The sequence below is a fragment of the Dasypus novemcinctus genome, chromosome 23 (genome assembly GCF_030445035.2).
Source record: "Dasypus novemcinctus isolate mDasNov1 chromosome 23, mDasNov1.1.hap2, whole genome shotgun sequence".
NCBI classification, from domain to species: Eukaryota; Metazoa; Chordata; class Mammalia; order Cingulata; family Dasypodidae; genus Dasypus; species Dasypus novemcinctus.
Window position 1 is genome coordinate 18,190,341 of NC_080695.1, and position 18,590 is coordinate 18,208,930.

The following is an 18,590-nucleotide window of genomic DNA, read 5'->3' on the forward strand; positions in this document are numbered from 1 at the left end:
AAAGCAATGGTAATCCCAGCTCAGAACAGCTGGTCCCAAGCCCTGCCATTTCAGAGTAGCATGCCTCATCTAAGTGTAGCTGGAATGGTGTAAGAAATAACAGACCAATACTGCTAGGTAATATCAGGATCAAACAGCTCTGCTCTTTAAAAGAAAGGCCAAGCCAGAGTGCCTACAAGCTGCCCTTTCACAATCTCAAATTCCCATGTGGAAAACAATGGTATCAACTTAGCAGGTATTAGAGATCTCCTGTTTGCAAGGCCCTGTGTTTGGCCTTACTGGAGTTAGGGAGATGAACAAAGCACCATCTCGACTTTGAGGACACAATCTCATGGTAAGTCAGTCATGCACAAAACTACCCATAAAGGCAGGGTGCACTAAATACTGCTTTAGAGATTTAAAATTCAGTTGGAACATAGAGAAGGAACAATTAATGCTAAGAATCTAAGGGCATCTCGAAAAGGCAGCAAAATTTTAGCTGGGCACAGGCAAACTTACCCAGTTGGGAGTTCTGGGGAGAGACTATTCCCAGTTGGGAGGAAAGCTCAAGCAGCAAAAATGAGTAACAAGCCATTTGTGACAATCACATATATATGGCATCAGAGTTTATAAAAACTTAGGCCAGTACTGTGATAATGAAAGTTACAAAAGTGTTAGACTGGGGAATTTGGACTTTATTCTAGAAACAATGAAAAATCGAAAGTTTATGAACAATGAACAGTAAAGTAAATAAGCAGATCTGTGACTTATGTAAGTCACACTATCACCACAAGGGTTGGATAAGAGGGGAAAAAATATAAGGTAAGGAAGAAGAGTTGAAAAGTCACTGAAGGAGCCCCAGTGACAGATTAGGAAGGCCAAAATAACACCAGAGACTGTGGAGAATGGAGAGCAAGAGAATGACCCATAAGACCTGATGATGTTGAATTATTGCAGAGGGAAGATACACTGTTACTTGGTCAGGAGAATATATAGAATGTGGCTGGCAGTGAAAACTAGAAATGTCCACCTTAAGTTAAAATTAAATCAGAGCCCTTTGAGGTCCTACCATGATACCTTAAATTACCAGCCTTTTTACCCAAAAGATGAACTTAAAGCTCTTTAGAACAATTCAGTTTGAATAACTATAGCTTAATTATGATAGTTACTCATTTTCTGAAAGAAAAAATTCTCACCTGCCACGGGAGTTGCGCCTGGCAGTAGCAGGCTGGCAAGCTGGGCACTGCCACTCACCATCTGGTACTTCATAGAGGGCCGGCCTCAGACAAAACAGGTGGAAGGCTTTATTACACTCGTCACACAAGATCAGTTTGTCATCCTCACCTGCAAAGAGATAAACTTGCATGACACTGTCTGAAGTATGGCAACAGTCGATGAATTTTAAGAAAGAGCCGCTGGCCCTCAATTAATACCATGGAAGAATAAACACTCTAACAGTACAGCACTATCCCATTAAAAAAAAAAAATTAATCATTTTCTGAAAAGAAATACAGCATAAACTAGACAATAGGTAATTTAGGGTTCAGTTCTCCTGACTTATATCCCAAAATCTACCCAGGGCTAGGACAAGGACCTTTACTAGGAGGTAGCAAAAACAAAGTAATAATGGGAAATTTCACTCGCTCTCCTCTCTAAGAAATGATTTGAATCCCCACAAAACGACTACATTTTCTGTCCTTCCTCCACTGCAAGGCCTCAAATGTTTCCCAACTCATATCTGACAGGGTTCTCTTGAAAATATACTAAACCATCATAATGTGGTCATCTCCCCTCTCCAACCTTAATTCTAAATCAGTTTTTTTTTTCCCAAGCAAATGACTGATTTTACATAGTCTTTTCATCCTTTGGAATTAGACCATAACCTACTTCACAAATAACTTTAGCCTGAGAAGTCAATTAGTAGGGAGCTTTTAGCCATAAAGTTCCTTTCACATACATGTGATATAAAAGGTCTCAGCATTAAAGAATCTCAAATGCCTTGCTCTGTAGGCCTCTGTGCTGCCAAGACTGGTATAAAGCCTGAGTAATTTTTAAAAGGTACAAAGACTGCCCCCTGCTGGTAGCAGATGTCTTAGGGATAACAAATACCAAGATGATAGAAGCATTTAAAATTTTAGGTTAATTAATTTTGCTCCCTATAAAAAGTTTAAAGGTTAGCAAGATCAACTGGTCTTATTTTATACTCTGAAGAGCCTGCTTTAATATGCTGGCATGTAATTTCAAAGACCAGCATCATTTTATAGATCTGCAAGGAAAAGGTGAAATCTTTTTATACACATTTAAAAGCTGTGTATACAGAATTCTTTTGAAAAGAACGGACGATTCTGGGAGTAGAAACCCACTCTGTAATACACTCAGATTGGCAACTTTGGTCTAAATATACCTTTCTTTCGACAAACTTTGCATCTAGCATTTTCTGCTGACATATCCCACTTGATACAGGCATCAAGCATCCCAAGTAGAACATGCATTCTGGAAAAGGTCTGAGCTTCACGGATTGCTGTCTTCCATTTTTCCAGTGCAGATGCAACCTAAACAAAACCGGGGCAACATTACTACAACAACCTCAAAGACAATAATTTGGATTCTTCACATAATACTGACAAAGAATATATACTGAGAAAAGATGAAGAATAAAAAAAGATATGAGAATTCTAAGTATATTTACTTCCTAGAGCTTCTCCAATAAAACCCATGTACTTTACAGAAAAAAATCAAGAATCCAAAGGGTGGAAAAACTTGCCAAAGGTCACATAATGAATGGGTGGGGAGGGGGATGAGATGGCTAGAGTCATGTTTCTTCTAGTGAGGTCCACTTAAAGTGTCATTAAAAGCTGGAACATTGCACACTTTAAACGCTAGTATCACAATAATGTCATGTAGTTGATAAAACTTTGGTTCCCAAGATTATCAGTTTCTGGACTAATATGTGACATAATCGTAAATTATAGGGCCTATAAATGGTAAATAATATATCTCTAAAGCATTCTATTACCCTTAAAAAATATTAAGTACCTGATACAAAATATTTCTCTTGACTATATCACCAACTTCTAACTAAAATGAAATTTTTGAAGTCCCAGGGTAACATTAGCTTGACTTCATTCTGGCCAGTACTCTCAGCATAATCCACATTGCTTCCTCCCATCAACAGAAAATGTAAGTTAATTTAGAATCAGTCCAAACAAAATATATAACAAAGAGAAATATATAATTAGGCATTTCAGTGATAAACATGACTCTCTCCCCTACAAGATATATATTCTAAGAAGGAAAAGATGGTATTGAGGAAAAAGATGTTATTTGGGATTAATCTATCTGCACTGCTGTTTAGTTAAAATGTGATTTTTTGTTGTTGTTTTCAAAGCAGTTCTAGCATAAATGATTAGGTGAATGTCCATGTAAACAAACGCCAATTTAGGGGATATCTCAGATAGTCAGAAAATATAACAGAGATGGATAAGGTAAAGCTTTGGCAATACACCAGGAAACTGGGAGAAGAGATTACCTATCTTATGGAGGTCATATTGTTTATCTCAGTCATGAATGAACTAAAAATTAAGTTAGAAAGGTAGACCTTGCTAACTTTTACAATTCAGCTACTTGCTATGAGCTAATAAAAGCATTTAAAATTTTACATTAATTTTGCTCCCTGTAAAATTTAAAGGTTGAAGAGATCAAATGGCTTTACTTTTTATCTAAACAGTAAAGGGATCACTTTGATTTGCTGGCATGTGATTTCAAATACTAGCATTTACAGATCTGCAATTTTACCCATTATTCACAAATAACTCACTAACTAGACAATACCCAATTGAATGCAAGTTTACAGTGTGTACAAATAGCAGTGATTTAACTGTTACTTAAGGGCTATTATTTTCCTAAATATTTGGTTTTAAAGCTTTAGTTGTTTTTTTTTAAAGGAGGTATTGGGACCCGAACCCAAGACAGACCTTGTATATGGGAAGCAGATGCTCAAACCACTTAGCTACACCCACTTCCCTAAAACCTCAGGTTTTAACATTTATGTGATTTAATGTAACATGGATAATGGACTAGAAAGGATGATCCCAGCATTTAAGGATGAGATCAAGTTTTGAATTTAAATCTATTATTTCAATTAAAAAAAAAAAAAAGTCCTAAATATGCCCAAAGAACTAAAGCAAAACTGGATAAAGAACTAGAGAAAATCAAGAAAACAACTAATGAACACACAAAAATAGTATCAAGAGAGATGGAAATAACAAAAAAGAAACCAAACAGAGTTGAAGACCCTAAGAACAGAAATTTAAAATTCACTAAAAAGGTTCAACAACAGATTGGAGTTAAAGAAGAAAGCATCAATGAACTTTAAGATCATCCAGCCTGAGGATCAGAAGGAGGAAAGAATGAAGAAAAGTGACTGAGCCTAAGAACCTGTAGGACACCACCAAGACTACCAATAAAAGTATTATGGGAGGAAGAAGAGTCAGAAATAGCAGCTATGTACAGCACGGAAAACTTGGGGTGGGGAAAAGTATTGTGGGAGTCCCAGAAGGAGAAGAAAGGGATAGAGAGAATATTTAAAGAAATACTAGCTGAAAACCCCAAATTTAATGAGACATGAGTAAACTCATCAAAGATGCTCAACACTCTCCAAACAGAATAAACCTGAATAGTCCCACACCGTGCCAAACCCAAAGACAGAGAATTCTGAAAGCTGCAAAATAGAAAAAATGTGTCACATACAAGGAAGTCTCAATAAGATTAAGTGCAGATTTCTCATTGGAAACCACAGAGGCAAGAATTCACTGGTAAGAAGAGCTGAAAGCAAAAACAAAATAAAAAAGAACTAAAAATTCTATATCTGGCAAAACTTTCAAAAATGAGGAGGGTCGCTTAGGGGAGCCCCACGCGCAAGGAGTGTGCCCCGTAAGGAGAGCCGCCCAACATGGAAGTGCAGCCTGCCCAGGAATGGTGCCGCACACACGGAGAGCTGACACAACAAGATGACGCAACAACAAGATGACGCAACAAAAAGAAACACAGATTCCCGTGCCGCTGACAACAACAGAAGCGAACAAAGAACACGCAGCAGATAGAGAGAACAGATAACTGGGGCGAGGCGGGGGGGGGGGGGGGGGGTAGGGGAGAGAAATAAAAATACATAAACAAATCTTTTTTAAAAAATGAGGGAAAGATTAAGATATTCCCAGATAAACAAAAGTTAACGGACTTTGTCAACACTAGATCAGCCCTCCAAGAGATGCTAAAAGGAGTTTACCAGGTTTGAAGGGAAAGGACACTAGACAATTGACTGAAGCCACATGAAGAAATAAAGATCTCCAGTAAAGATAATGACATGGGTAAATATCAAATACCCATACTACTGTATTTTTTATTTATAACTCCACTTTTTACTTCTTAGATTATGTAAAAGGCAAATACACAAAATGTAATGATAAATCAATGGGCTTGTAATTACAATGTATAAATATGTAATCTGTAATAAGAACTACATAAAGGTGGGGGGGATGGAGGGATAGAAGAACAGTTTATATATGCTACTCAAGTTAAGTTGGTATCAAAGCAAATGAGATTCTTACTGATTCAGGATCCCCATGGATTCCCACGGTACTGAAAAGAAAATATCAGAGAATACGCAAAACTCAGAGACAGAAAATAGGGTACAGGTTACTAGGGGTGGGGGACAGGGGCAATGGGGAATTAATACAAAATAAATGTCAAGTTTCTCTTTGGGGTCAAGGGAAAGTTACAGTAATGGATGGTGGTGAAGGTACTGCAATATTTGATATTAATCCCATTGAATGTTTTGCTTGAGAAAGGTTGGGATTGTTAAGATTTATGTTGTGCATCTGTTTCTACAATTAAAAAAAACAAAGGAAAGAGAAACTAAAGAGATGGTGATTGAACCCAACAAATGACACTGGATGGAATCTAACAACAGAGAAGAAAAGGCTCAAAAGGACATTATTGGGACATAAGAAAGGGTTGGAATATCGACTATAAGCTTCACAGCAATGTTAAATTTACTGAATTTGATAACTGCACTTAAGGTAATTAATGAACATCCTTGTTTGTAGGAAATGTACATGGAAATATTCTTGAATAATGTGTGCAACCTGTGAAGGGAGGGAGGGAGGGAGGAAGGGTTAAAACTGGTGGATTTAGAACAATAAAAAAAAAATTGGTGGGTCTGGCTATCTGGGTGGGGGGGGGGGGTGTTGGAGTTCTCTGGATGGGGTCTGTATTATTTTTCCAATTGTCCTATAAACTTGGAATTATTTCAAACAAAGTTAAAATAACTAAAAAAAAATTTAGAATTTTAGTTATAGTTCTTAGTTCTTAAAAAAAGGGGGGTGTTTATTGAGAACAAGCAGGGAATGGCTTCAAATGGGCTTTGCTGTCCTCTAGTGGACATATGCTACACACAAAACATAAAAGAAAATCGCCTTACCTGCTTTTTACTTCCTACAAATTTCCTATAAATCATAAAACTGAACACTCAGTAGTTATCTGGCCTCATAAAAATAAAATATATAAAATTGAAAACTGGAAGGGATCCTGGAAATGTCTCTATATAACTCCTTTATTTTTTAAAACAAATTTATTGACTGTAAGGGGTACAGTTAAATGATTTTTCTTTTATTTGCAAAGTGGTGCAACCATCACCATAATCTAATTTTAGAACATTTGGATCACCCCCAAAGAAACTTTGTACCCACTAGTAATCATTCCTTACTCTATCCCACCCCCTACCCACCAGGCCCTTGCAACCACTAATCTACTTTCTGTCTCTATGGATTTCCCTATTCTGGGCATCTTGTATTTGTGGACTCATACAATAGGTGGCCTTTTGTATAGCTTCTTTCACTTTAGTGTCATGTTTTGGAGGTTCATCCATGTTGTAACATGTTTCAGGACTTCATTACTTTTGCTGAATAATATTCCATTGTATGGCTATATCACATTTTGTTAATCACATTTTGTTAATCCAGTCATCAGTGGATAGATACCTGGATTGTTTCCACTTTTTGGCTATTATGAATAATGCTGCTACAAATATTAGTGTATCCCTTATTTTTATAAGGTAAAAAAAGCTTATCCGAAGTCTAAGCTGTTTAAGGCTAGCACTAATTGAGTCTCCAAATTCCTAATTCAATACTCTTGCATTATATATGCTGGATAACCACAAACATCCTGTTATATCCATCTTGACCAGCCTAGTCTCTGACCAGCCTCTGTGAGGGCAAAAACAATAGGCACTCAAGAGTTGAAAGAAGATGATGGAGGAGATTGTTGTTATGTGGGGAGGAGTGGGGTGAGGGGGGTGGGGGGCTATATGGGGACCTCATATTTTTTTAATGTAATATTAAAAAAATAAAGACAAAAAAAAAAAAGAGTTGAAAGAACATCCTGGTTTCCTCACATTGCACAAAATTCCAAACATCTATACTTAAAAACAAACAAAAAACCTACACCAAAAAATAAGCACTACCCACTTTTAAAAACAGATAACCAACTACAAGAAAAAGGTTAACCCCTAACTCCAGTGGCACCCAGTAAAAACTATGTCCTGCAGTACTGCTAGAAGGCTAGACACACTATTCTGGTGGAAAATTCAAGTTCTCTATCACACAGTGCTTAAATAAAGTTAGGGGAAGCAGATGTTGTTCAAGTGATAGAGTTTCTGTCTACCATATGGGAGGACCTGGGCTCGATCCCTGGGGGCTCCTGGTGAAAAAGAAGAGAAAGCGTGCCTGTCCACAGTGCCCACGTGGCGAGCCAAGTGCCCACATGGTGAGCCAGTGCCCTCAAAAGTAAGTCATGCAGCAAGATGATGACGCAACAAGAGAGACAAAAGGGAGAGTCAAGGTGAAGTGCAGTAGAAATCAGGAACGGAAGTGGCACAGCTAACAGGGAAACTCTCTCCACATCAGAGGTCCCCAGGATCAAATCCTGGTGAATCCTAGAGGAGAAAAAGTGAAAAGAGAAAGACAAAAAGAGGAAACGGACTTTGGCCCAGTGGTTAGGGCATCCGTCTACCACATGGGAGGCCCGCGGTTCAAGCCCCGGGTCTCCTTGACCCATGTAGAGCTGGCCCATGCGCAGTGCTGAAGCGTGCAAGGAGTGCCCCTTCACGCAGGGGTGTCCCCGCGTAGGGGAGCCCCACGTGCAAGGAGTGCACCCATAAGGAGAGCCGCCCAGTGCGAAGGAGGGAGCAGCCTGCTGAGGAATGGCGCCGCCCACACTTCCCGTGCCGCTGACAACAACAGAAGCGGACAAAGAAACAAGACGCAGCAAAAAGACACAGAAAACAGACAACCGGGGGAGGGGAGGGGAATTAAATAAATAAAAATAAATCTTTAAAAAAAAAAAGAGAGAAAGACAAAAAGAAATAGATATAGAAGATCACACAGCAAATGGACAAAGACAGCAAAAACAGCAGGGCTGGGGGAAAGGGGAAAAATAAAATAGATAAGTTAAAAAAAATAAATAAAATAAATAAAATCCCTAGTTAAAAATGGCTACAACAGGATCAAGAAGGAGCCAGCTTACAAAATGCATGTCATCATTAATTACTTTGCTTATTTTAACAACAGAAAGGTGATCTCTTATCTTGGCAGGGAAAGAAAGAAGCTTCAGATCATATTCTTCCACAAAAGAATGTTTAAAATGGAAAAACAGATGATGAAGTTGTCAGGACAAATGCAAACAAAATAAAGAGAGCTAAACAAAACCCAGGATTTTGCCAAATTATTTATCGTCTTTCCCATTTAATTAGAAGAAATGAAATAAACATCAAATATATTTGGAATAATCAACTATACACAGAATGACTTAAGAGATAATCTACTTTTACAAATAAAGAAACTGAAGCCAAGATTAGAGACTAATACAGCTCATGCAACAACCTAGAGCCAGCTGAAAATACCCTGGCCCTTATGGAAACCTTAAAAGCGAAGGACAGTGGAAAATTTCAGAGCTGTGGCAAAGGTGACCCTTGGTGGGGAGCTGCAGGGCATTAATGCCATTTAAAATGCAGAACACTGTCAATCTATTTATTTAGGGAACCTAACTGGTTTTCCAAAAAACTCTTCCAGGATTCCCATTACTGTACTGTGCCTGGAACCCCAAGGTTAAACCTGCAAAGGTGCTCATATTTTCCTCCCTAACCAATCTAAGAAAATAAAGCCTTACCTGACAATTTAAAGAGGTACTTCATAATGGAGCTGAGAATTCTACAACAACTCATTGAGAAGGGAATGTTTTTAGAAACAAAGAAAAGGCAAAGAAAGATGTAACTTTTAGGGAATCCCATAGAGAAAGTAGCTCTCCTGTATAAAACTGAGTTAAAAATAAAACCCAGGTGATAAATATTCAGCAAGGGTAGAAATTCTGCCTATCGAGAAGAGATTTAGCAAAGGTTACTAGTTAACTATTAATGTCTTAGACTTCACCTTACCTAAGTGCTATTACACTATTTAAAGGAACACAGAAAAAGGTGAGAACTAAATCCCAGTAAGATGACGACACACATGTAGTCTAAGTCATGAATTTATAACTAGGCCTTTACCTTACTGGATCTTAGTTCTCTGCTCTGCTTACCCCTTATTCAAAATGAAACTTAGGGGGAACATGACAACTATGTACAAATATTTGAGGAACTTTAGAAAACAGAGTGGACTCATTTTATATAAACTGGGAGGACAAAAACATGGGCTGTCAGTGACAAGAAGGCCAATTTCAGCTTAGTTTAATAGGGCCTATACCCCAGAGTCCATGATCTGATTAACTGCTATTTATTCTTCAAAATCCAACTTAAGTATTATTCTCTCTGTTTTCTCTAATCTGCCCTATGTACACTGGTGAGCCCAGGATACTGCTCTTTGTCATCTGCACATGTCGTACTACTGTTAACTGTCTCCCCTCTTAAATTTGTGGCTTTTACTCATCTCTATAACCTCCAGACTTACCACCATGGCTGGTATAAAGTAGGCCCTTAATGGATGGTGGGAAAGGAGGGAAGGAAAAAAAAAAAACTCTAAAATTAGGAAAAAGTATTCCACACTGGATACCGACTGGGACCCTTAACTTAACATAGTGTTTTCAAATTCTTTTCTTCACAAATAATCTTAAGAAGATATCTAACACAAAAAAAAACAGACAAAATGGAACTGCTAATAATTCTAATAGAGAAAAAAACAGAGAAAACCTAATGTTCATCAGAGAAAAACGCAGATGTTAAAAAACTAACAAGGGAAGCAGCTGTGGCTCAACTGATAGAGCGCCTGCCTACCATATGGAGGGTCCAGGGTTCAATACCCAGGACCTCCTGACCCATGTGGTGAGCTGGCCCACGGTCAGTGCTGCTGCGTGCAAGGAGTGCAGTGCCACGCAAGGGTGTTCCCTGCGTAGGGATGCCCCACACGCAAGGAGTGCGCCCCACAAGGAGAGTCGGCCCACACGAAAAAAGCGTAGCCCTGCCCAGGAGTCGCACCGCACACACAGAGAACAGATGCAGCAAGATGATGCAACAAAAAAAGCGACAGTTTCCCAGTGCCACATGACAAGAACGCAAGTGGACACAGAAGAGCATATAGCAAATGGACATAGAGAGCAGACAACAGGTGGGGGGGAGGGGACAGGGAGAGAAATAAATAAATCTTTAAACAAACAAAACATAAGGTAGACCTATAGGAAATGATAAGGAGAGGGGAACAGACGTACAGTATATACTGTTGAGTGAGAAACTACAGAACATTATATAGACAGGATTCCATTATGTAAAACTCCAACAACAGTATCTTCGTAGAAAAGCATATCAAACTATTATAAAGAGTGATATTCCTGGGGAATGAAACTGGGGTGAGGGTTGTTTCTTATTTTACTTATCTCTCATTTGATTTACTTAGGTAGCATGCAAATTATAAAATTTAAAAATCACCTTTTAAAAAACAAAGGGAAGGAATCAATTGGGCTCCCATCTACCATATGGGAGGCCCCGTGTTCGCTTCCCAGGGCCTCCTTGTGAAAGCAAGCTGGTCGGCGCCAGGGAAGAGCTGAGGGCCCACGCCTGCAGACAGGTGGTGCAGCAAGATGACATAACAAAAGAAGACAAGCAGACACAGAAAAACGTGCAGCAAATGGACACAGCGAGTAACTGGCAAGAAGGGGATAAATAAATAAAATAAATCTTAAAACAAAAAAAAAAAGGCATCCTACTGCCCCACAAACCAGTTTTAAAACCAAAAATTTGGTGCAAAGTGTTAAAAATGCAACGCTGGTGCAGGACACAGTGCTTACAATAACTAAAAGGCATAGGGCTAGACTACTTAAAGTTCAAACACACTCTTCTACACAATGATAAAACCACATCTTCAATAACTAAGTACCTTTGCTTCCTCTGCCATTTTTTTCTCTTCGTCTACCTCCTCAGTCTTTGCTGAATCTTCACTTTGGAGTTTTCTTCTCTTTTGCTTGGGAGCCATGAAGCCTTGAAGAAATTTCTTTATGACACTGGCTTGAAGGGCAATCACACACTCACCAAAATCTTTCAGTTTCTCTAATGAAATCACCTGCAGGAAATCATTTAAAAACCAGACTGAGATTAAAAACCAAGGAAAAGATGAAAGAAGACCATCTTCTATTAAACTGAAATCGGCCTAGACCCAAATATCAAAAGGGCCATATGCTATTCATTTACCTGAACGGTTTATGCACTTCTATTTCCCCAGTGAAGGGTGCCTATATGCTGAAACTTCCTCTACTTAAGGAAGTTACATAATTCACTGATTAAATAATAATGCATACTATTGTCAAACTGCAGTCCCATAGGCTAAGGAGGAAAACCAAAATTTACTGAGTGTTTACTAACTATATGAAAGGTAATATGCTTTACATACTTAATCTCACTTAAGTCTGGTATCTATTTTATGGATGAGTAAACAGAAGCTAAATTACTTGATCAAAATCATGCTCCTAAATATTGCACACTACCTTGTCAGTCACCCAAGATGTGCAAATTAAAAGTAAAATACTATATTATAACCAAAAGCAGAAACTAAGAAAAATGATTAACTCAGTGTAGGCCAATGCATGGGCCTCAGTTTGGCACATACCTGCTAAACAAACAAAATGTGTGAGGTTTGAAACTGGCAAAATTGATTGAGTTGAGCAATTCTTCAAAAGCTCACTAAGGACCATAAAAATCTTTAAATCTTTTGTCCTGGAAAATGTACAAAGAACTTATCAAAAGACTAACTAAAAAGAAAATAAACCCTGCATATATAAAGTACAAATATAAAAAAAAAAAAAAAAAAAAGTACAAATATAATTTTCCAATTATAAAGAAACAAATAGAAACAAACAAAAAAAATCTTACAGAGGAAGATTTTATCAACTCCATAGATTATCATGTAGCCCAAAAGTGATTTATAGGGGAGCAGATGTGACTCAAGCAGTTGAATGCCTGCTTCCCACATGAGAGGTCCCATGTTCGGTCCCCAGTGCCTCCCAAAGAAACAAAAACAAACGAACTAAAACAACTCAGGGGAGCCGATGTGGCTCAGTGGTTAAGCACCGGCTTTCCACATATGAGGTTCCAGGTTTGATCTCCAGCCCCAGTATCTCAAAAAAAAGAAAAAAAGAAAAAAAAAGAAAAAGTGATTTATGCAGTCTAAGTAAAAGAAATAAGTATTTATTGAATAGGAAAAATGGAAAAATATATGCAACTGTTCGTAAAAACCGTACAAATATAAGAATACATAAATCATATGCATATGAATAACCTGGACTTTACTCAGCTTAATAGAAAAGTTCTTTCTAAACAAAGGCTCTGAGCCAACTATTAAGTTTTTCCAGATGCCAGTGGAAGGTGACAAAGGAAAAATCTCTCATGTACATAAAAGCATTTTTGGTTCCACACATCTTTTAAGATACACCCAAATATATAACCCCAGGGCTATCTTGGGGAGTCAAGAAAAATCAGACAACAATTCCAAATTCAGTTTCTTGAGTACAACTTTCAAAATAGTGTGTTTCAGGAAGCAGACTTCAGCCAGTGGTTAGGGCATCCGTCTACTACATGGGAGGTCCGCGGTTCAAACCCCGGGCTTCCTTGACCCGTGTGGAGTTGGCCCATGCACAGTGCTGATATATGCAAGGAGTGCCCTGCCACGCAGGGGTGTCCCTGCGTGGGGGAGCGCCCCATAAGGAGAGCAGCCCAGTGTGAAAGTGCAGCCTGCCCAGGAATGGCACCACACACACGGAGAACTGACGCAGCAAGATGATGCAACAGAAAGAAACACAGATTCCTGTGCCGCTAACAACAAGAGAAGCGGACAAAGAAGAACACGTAGCAAATAGACACAGAGAACAGAAAACTAGGGCGGGGGTGAGGGCGGGGCGGGGGGAAGGGGAGAGAAATAAATAAAATAAATAAATCTTTGGGGGGGGGGGGAAGAGGGTGTTTCCATATGTTTTTACCCGAGCTTCAAAGTCCGATGTTTCTTCCACATATCCAAGACCCCCTTTTTGTAACCTTGTTGCAACTTCAATAAGATCACTGCGAAGAAAGTTTAAGAGCTCCTGGTTGCCATCACAGGATTTTAGACCCAAATTTGGCTTGCGGGCCAAATGGATAGAGTGAATAATGTCCTGGTACCTAGAATGGGGATGGGGGTGGGGTGGGGTAGGAAGGGCAAGTGGAGATAAAAGATTGTGAGGATATTATTTAAATTTCCACTACTTCAGTGACAATGCTTTATTTCTGGAAGACATATTTGGATCGTTTTTTTTGTCTTTATTCATTTTTAAAATACTACATTCAAAAAATATGAGGTCCCCATATACCCCCCACTCCCCTCACCCCACTACTCCCCCATAGCAACATTCTCCTCCATCATCATGACACATTCATTGCATTTGGTGAATACATATCTGAGAATCGCTGCACCTCATGGTCAGTGGTCCACATCATAGCCCACACTTTCCCACGTTCCATCCAGTGGGCCATTGGAGGACCTACAATGTCCGGTAATTGCCCCTGAAGCACCACCCAGGACAACTCCAAGTCCCGAAAACACCTCCATATCTCATCTCTTCCTCCCATTCCCCACACCCAGCAGCCACCATGGCCACATTCTCCACACCAATGCCACATTTTCTTCGATTACTAATCACCATAGTTCATGAATAGAATTATTAGTAAGTCCACTCTAATCCATATTCTATTCCTCCATCCTGTGGATCTTGGATTGGTTGTGTCCAATCCACATCTATGTCAAAAGGGGGCTTAGATTCCACATGGATGCTGGGTGCAATCTTCCTGCTTTCAGTTGTAGACACTCTTGGCTCCATGGTGTGGTGGTTGACCTTCTTCAACTCCATGTTAGCTGAGTGGGGTAAGTCCAATAAACCAGAGTGCAGGAGCTGAAGTCTGTTGAGGCTCAGGGCCTGGCTATCATATGGTCAGTCCAGAGATTCAGATCCCCTGGGTATACATTAAACCCCAGCACCAACTACAATTCTGGTAAAGTAACGGGAAAGGCTTCTGAAAAGAGGTCACATCTGAGTCCAGCTCCATCACCCAGAAACACCAACTCCAAAGAAGGGCTGACATGGCACTGAACTCCATCTGCCATGACCATAAAACCTGTGGATCTCTGTAGCCCTCAGAAGAACCAATACCTGGGGTTATATCCACTTTATCTGTCTCTGGGACTCTGATCAGATGTGCATAAGGGCAAGCCCTCTGATAACCTCCCGGCTCTTTTTTAGAGACTCATAGCAATATAAACTCATTTGTCCTTTCCATTTCCCCCTTGATTCAGGTCAAAAAGCATTTTTAACTCCTGTTATTATATGTAGACAGAGATATTCTGCTGGTCCAAGTTGAACCTTTTATTCAAGGTCATTTTCTAGTTACATCATCAGCTGGTACTTGGTAGTAATCCCTCGGCGCCAAGGAGGCTCATCCCCGGGAGTCATGTCCCACGCTGGGGGGAAGGCAACGAATTTACATGCTGAGTATGGCTTCAAGACTGGCCACATTTGAGCAACACGGAGGCTCTCAGGAGGTAACTCTTAGGCACACTGCTGCTCTAGGCCTTGTTTTTATTTCAGGTACACAGGCTCACAAGCATAGTCATTAGTATCAGGGGCTCACTGTTGGACCTTCATTCTTTTTTGGTCTTTGCCGTTGCACTTGGGGGATTGTTGCTGTTCCTTTAGGGACTATGAAAGAGCTCCCCTGGATCTTTTTTTTTTTTTGGTCTTTCCTTGGGGTTTTTTAAATAGCTTCCAGTTTCTTGCATAGTCTTCCCATTTCTCTTACTTCTTGATTCATTCTAAACATGGCATTTTTCTGTATTTGATCATTTTTAACATCTGAAGTGGTTGCTTCTTGCTAGCTCTCATTCAAGGGTGCCTTGTCACTTTGTGTATATTGTGATTTTTTTTTTTAACTATGAGCTTTTTGGATGTTATACATGGCAATTCTTTGAGGCATGGTTTGAAGTTGTATCCCTCCAGGGAGATGTGCATTTGCTTATGTCAGTTGCCAGGAATTGAGAACAACCTGGGACAACTTTAAATCATTAGTTTGGGTTCCTTCACAACACAGAAGAAACATGAATTTAAGAATTGCAAACCTATAAAAGGAACTTCTGATTCACCGTACACTAAGACTAATCCTTTGAAGTTCCAGCAATACTCTATATAATAAACACTTTACCCTGAATAAGCTATAAGGTTTACCAATGGCTTTCTATACCAAAATGAAAACTAAAGCTCAACGTCATGTAAGTTGAGTATTAAGGTTCTGTTTCTTCTTAATGAAGGAATTTAATACTACACTCACTGGTTTTCTTATGAAGGATTCTCCTTTCACTGCTTTTTAGTTTCCCTTTTAATTTCTCCTTGGAGTTAAGAGCTATCTAGGAATGTATTTTAACTTACTAGCAGTTAAGATCTTTTTGGTCATTTTATAGAATTGATTTCTAAAATTTGATTGCCGTATGATCAGAGAATATATCCCGAAGGTCTCTACTTTTTAAATTATTTGTTGAAACTTGCTTTTGTACCTAAGCATATGATCATTTTTTATAAATGTTCAATGGCTATAACAAAAAAAAAAAAACCCACTATATTCTCTATTTAAGGGATCCTGACTATCCAATTACTCTTTGCCCTTATTTCTTATCTACTAGATATGTCTAAATTGGGGGGGGGGATGTGTTAAAGTCTGCCATGATAATTACATTTTTGTCAAGAGTACTGTAATCTTGGGTTTGTTCTCTTATGTCTGTGATATATAATAGAGAAAAAAGGATGACCACTGGTCCCCACCACCGGTGCGGTAGTAACAGCTGGGGCCCCTCCCCTTAGCATTAGCAAGGGGAGGAATAATAGTTTAAAAGGTAACCACATTAGCCAGAGCTTGCTTGCTCTTCTTAGAGAAGACTGCACCAAATTTCAGTGCGCATTTCCATCTTTCGCTCCCATCTCTCAGCAAGCTCTGTTCTTTCCCCTCATTTCTCAATAAATTCTTCTTACTGGACTCACTAAAAAAAAAAAAAAGGATGCAATGGCTAAAACAACATAATAGCACTAGCAAACCTAGGTGGAGTTCACACTAATTTTGAAGGTTTTTTTTTCCTAGATAGAATTCACACAACATAAAATATGTAATTTTAAAATAGTATACTTAAGTGGTTTTGATGTTGTACAACTAATCTAATTACAGAACATTTCTATCACCCCTAAAAAAGAAACTTGTACCACTAGTAGACACTAACCATTTCCCCCTATCTCCCAACTCCCTGGCAATCACTAATCTACTCTCTGTCTTTATGGTTTTGCCTATTTTATTTCATATAAATGCAATTATATAATACATGGCCTTTTGTGCCTGCCTTCTTTCACATGGCATGTTTTCTAGGTTCATTCATGTTGTACCATGTAATAGTACCTCTTTCATTTTTTATGGCTGAATAATAATCAATTGTATGGATATACCACATTTTGGTTATACATTCATCAATGATGGACATTTATTTCCACTTTTTGGCTATTATGAATATTGAGAGAACAGTTTTTTAAGATCTGGGACTCTCATTATTCCATCTGCAGGGCTGCCTCAGAGCTTGAACCTTGCCATACATTAATTCAATGCATAATCCTGTTATCCTGTATATACATGGTTTAACAAGTATATATTGTTCAAATAAGTATGAAAACATAAAAAAATATGAACACAAAAGGGTTACAAACTTTTTTAAAAATTTACTTTATTAGCTTCTATGGGTAAGTAAGAAAACCTAAGATATTTATAATATCTAATATTGAAGTAGGAAGATGTGAAGAACAAAATGAAAATCCTTACCTCTTCTCTAATCTCTCTTTAAGCTGACTTTCTCTTATTCCCTGAGGGTGGAGGCAGTTTAGCAACTCATCCAGTTCCTTTTGACTATCACATAAAAACCTACAGAAGATGCAAAAGAGACCTGATAACTCTGAAAAAAATAAATATCAAACACTAGGATAGGGATCTAGCATTGATGACGGGAGTTGAGAGAGCAGAATTCCAAACTTGTTCACACCGTTATACTCAGAAGTAGAAAGAAGTATTTACCGTTTCTATGAGGCCTAATGTTATGCTTATCCTAGAGACATCAGTCAATCTTTCCTATTCAAATATATAATGAGACATTATAACTTCAAGTTAATAGGCACACATCCATAAGCCTGCAAAGTGTAAATCTATATCCAAAACTAAAAATGAAAAAGGTCATTAAACCAAAGGTGATCATAGCTAAAGTGGTTAATACAATCACTAGTGGATAACCTAGCTCCCTGTCTAAAGCACAATTGCACACAAAGGAAGACTAATAATTCTGTATAACACTTTTTTCTCTTTTAAATAATAAGGAAAATCCTAAATGTTTCTATTCCCTAAACGATTGAAGGAAAACCCTAAATGCTTTTATTCCCAAAAAGACTGAAGAGCATTTCCAATGATACATAAAAATTATCATATAATAGTTATATTACAGAAAAAAAAAAAAAAAAAAACTCTAAACTAGTAGGAAATAACAAATACTTTCTCATCAAAATACCATTACTGTATGGCTCTGAAGTGCTTGAAATATGGCTAGTCTGAATTGACATGTGTTGGTACATGTAAAATATACACTGGAATTCAAAAGCTTAGTACAAAAAAATACATATAACATAAATACATTTTATTATGTTTATTACATGTTGGGATTTTTGGATATACTGGGTGAAATATATTATTAATTTAAAAAATATATCATGTCTGCTTTTAAAACAATGCACTTAGATATCCAAGATATATATCAGTTAGTCACATAAAATGGCCTTAACAGGTAATTACTAATGCAACGATGTCACTATATTAAATATTTACCATAGGTTCTGTCCTTGTTTGGGTACGGTGGTCTCTATAGCAATTTCTACTGCTGGGCCATGTTGTGTGTTCATGCTTATATTTTTGCCTAGGTTTGCTTTCTTACCTAAAGAAAGATTTACATATTAGGTTAAATACTCAATTCCTAATTCCAAGC

At 38.3% G+C, this 18,590-nt stretch overlaps 1 protein-coding gene across 3 annotated transcripts in view; it reads right to left on the reverse strand.

Moving 5' to 3' along the window:
• The window catches only part of BAZ1B (bromodomain adjacent to zinc finger domain 1B), a 77,617-nt gene that overhangs the window by 8,155 nt on the left and 50,872 nt on the right, over positions 1-18,590 (reverse strand). For all 3 annotated transcript variants that reach the window (XM_058285923.2, XM_058285924.2, XM_071211177.1), the window contains 6 exons: positions 18,434-18,539; positions 17,387-17,485; positions 13,489-13,666; positions 11,397-11,579; positions 2,384-2,531; positions 1,176-1,323 (listed from right to left, as the gene is read on the reverse strand). In XM_058285923.2, coding sequence (XP_058141906.1) covers positions 1,176-1,323; positions 2,384-2,531; positions 11,397-11,579; positions 13,489-13,666; positions 17,387-17,485; positions 18,434-18,539 — 862 coding nt within the window. The remainder of the gene's footprint in view (positions 1-1,175; positions 1,324-2,383; positions 2,532-11,396; positions 11,580-13,488; positions 13,667-17,386; positions 17,486-18,433; positions 18,540-18,590) is intronic.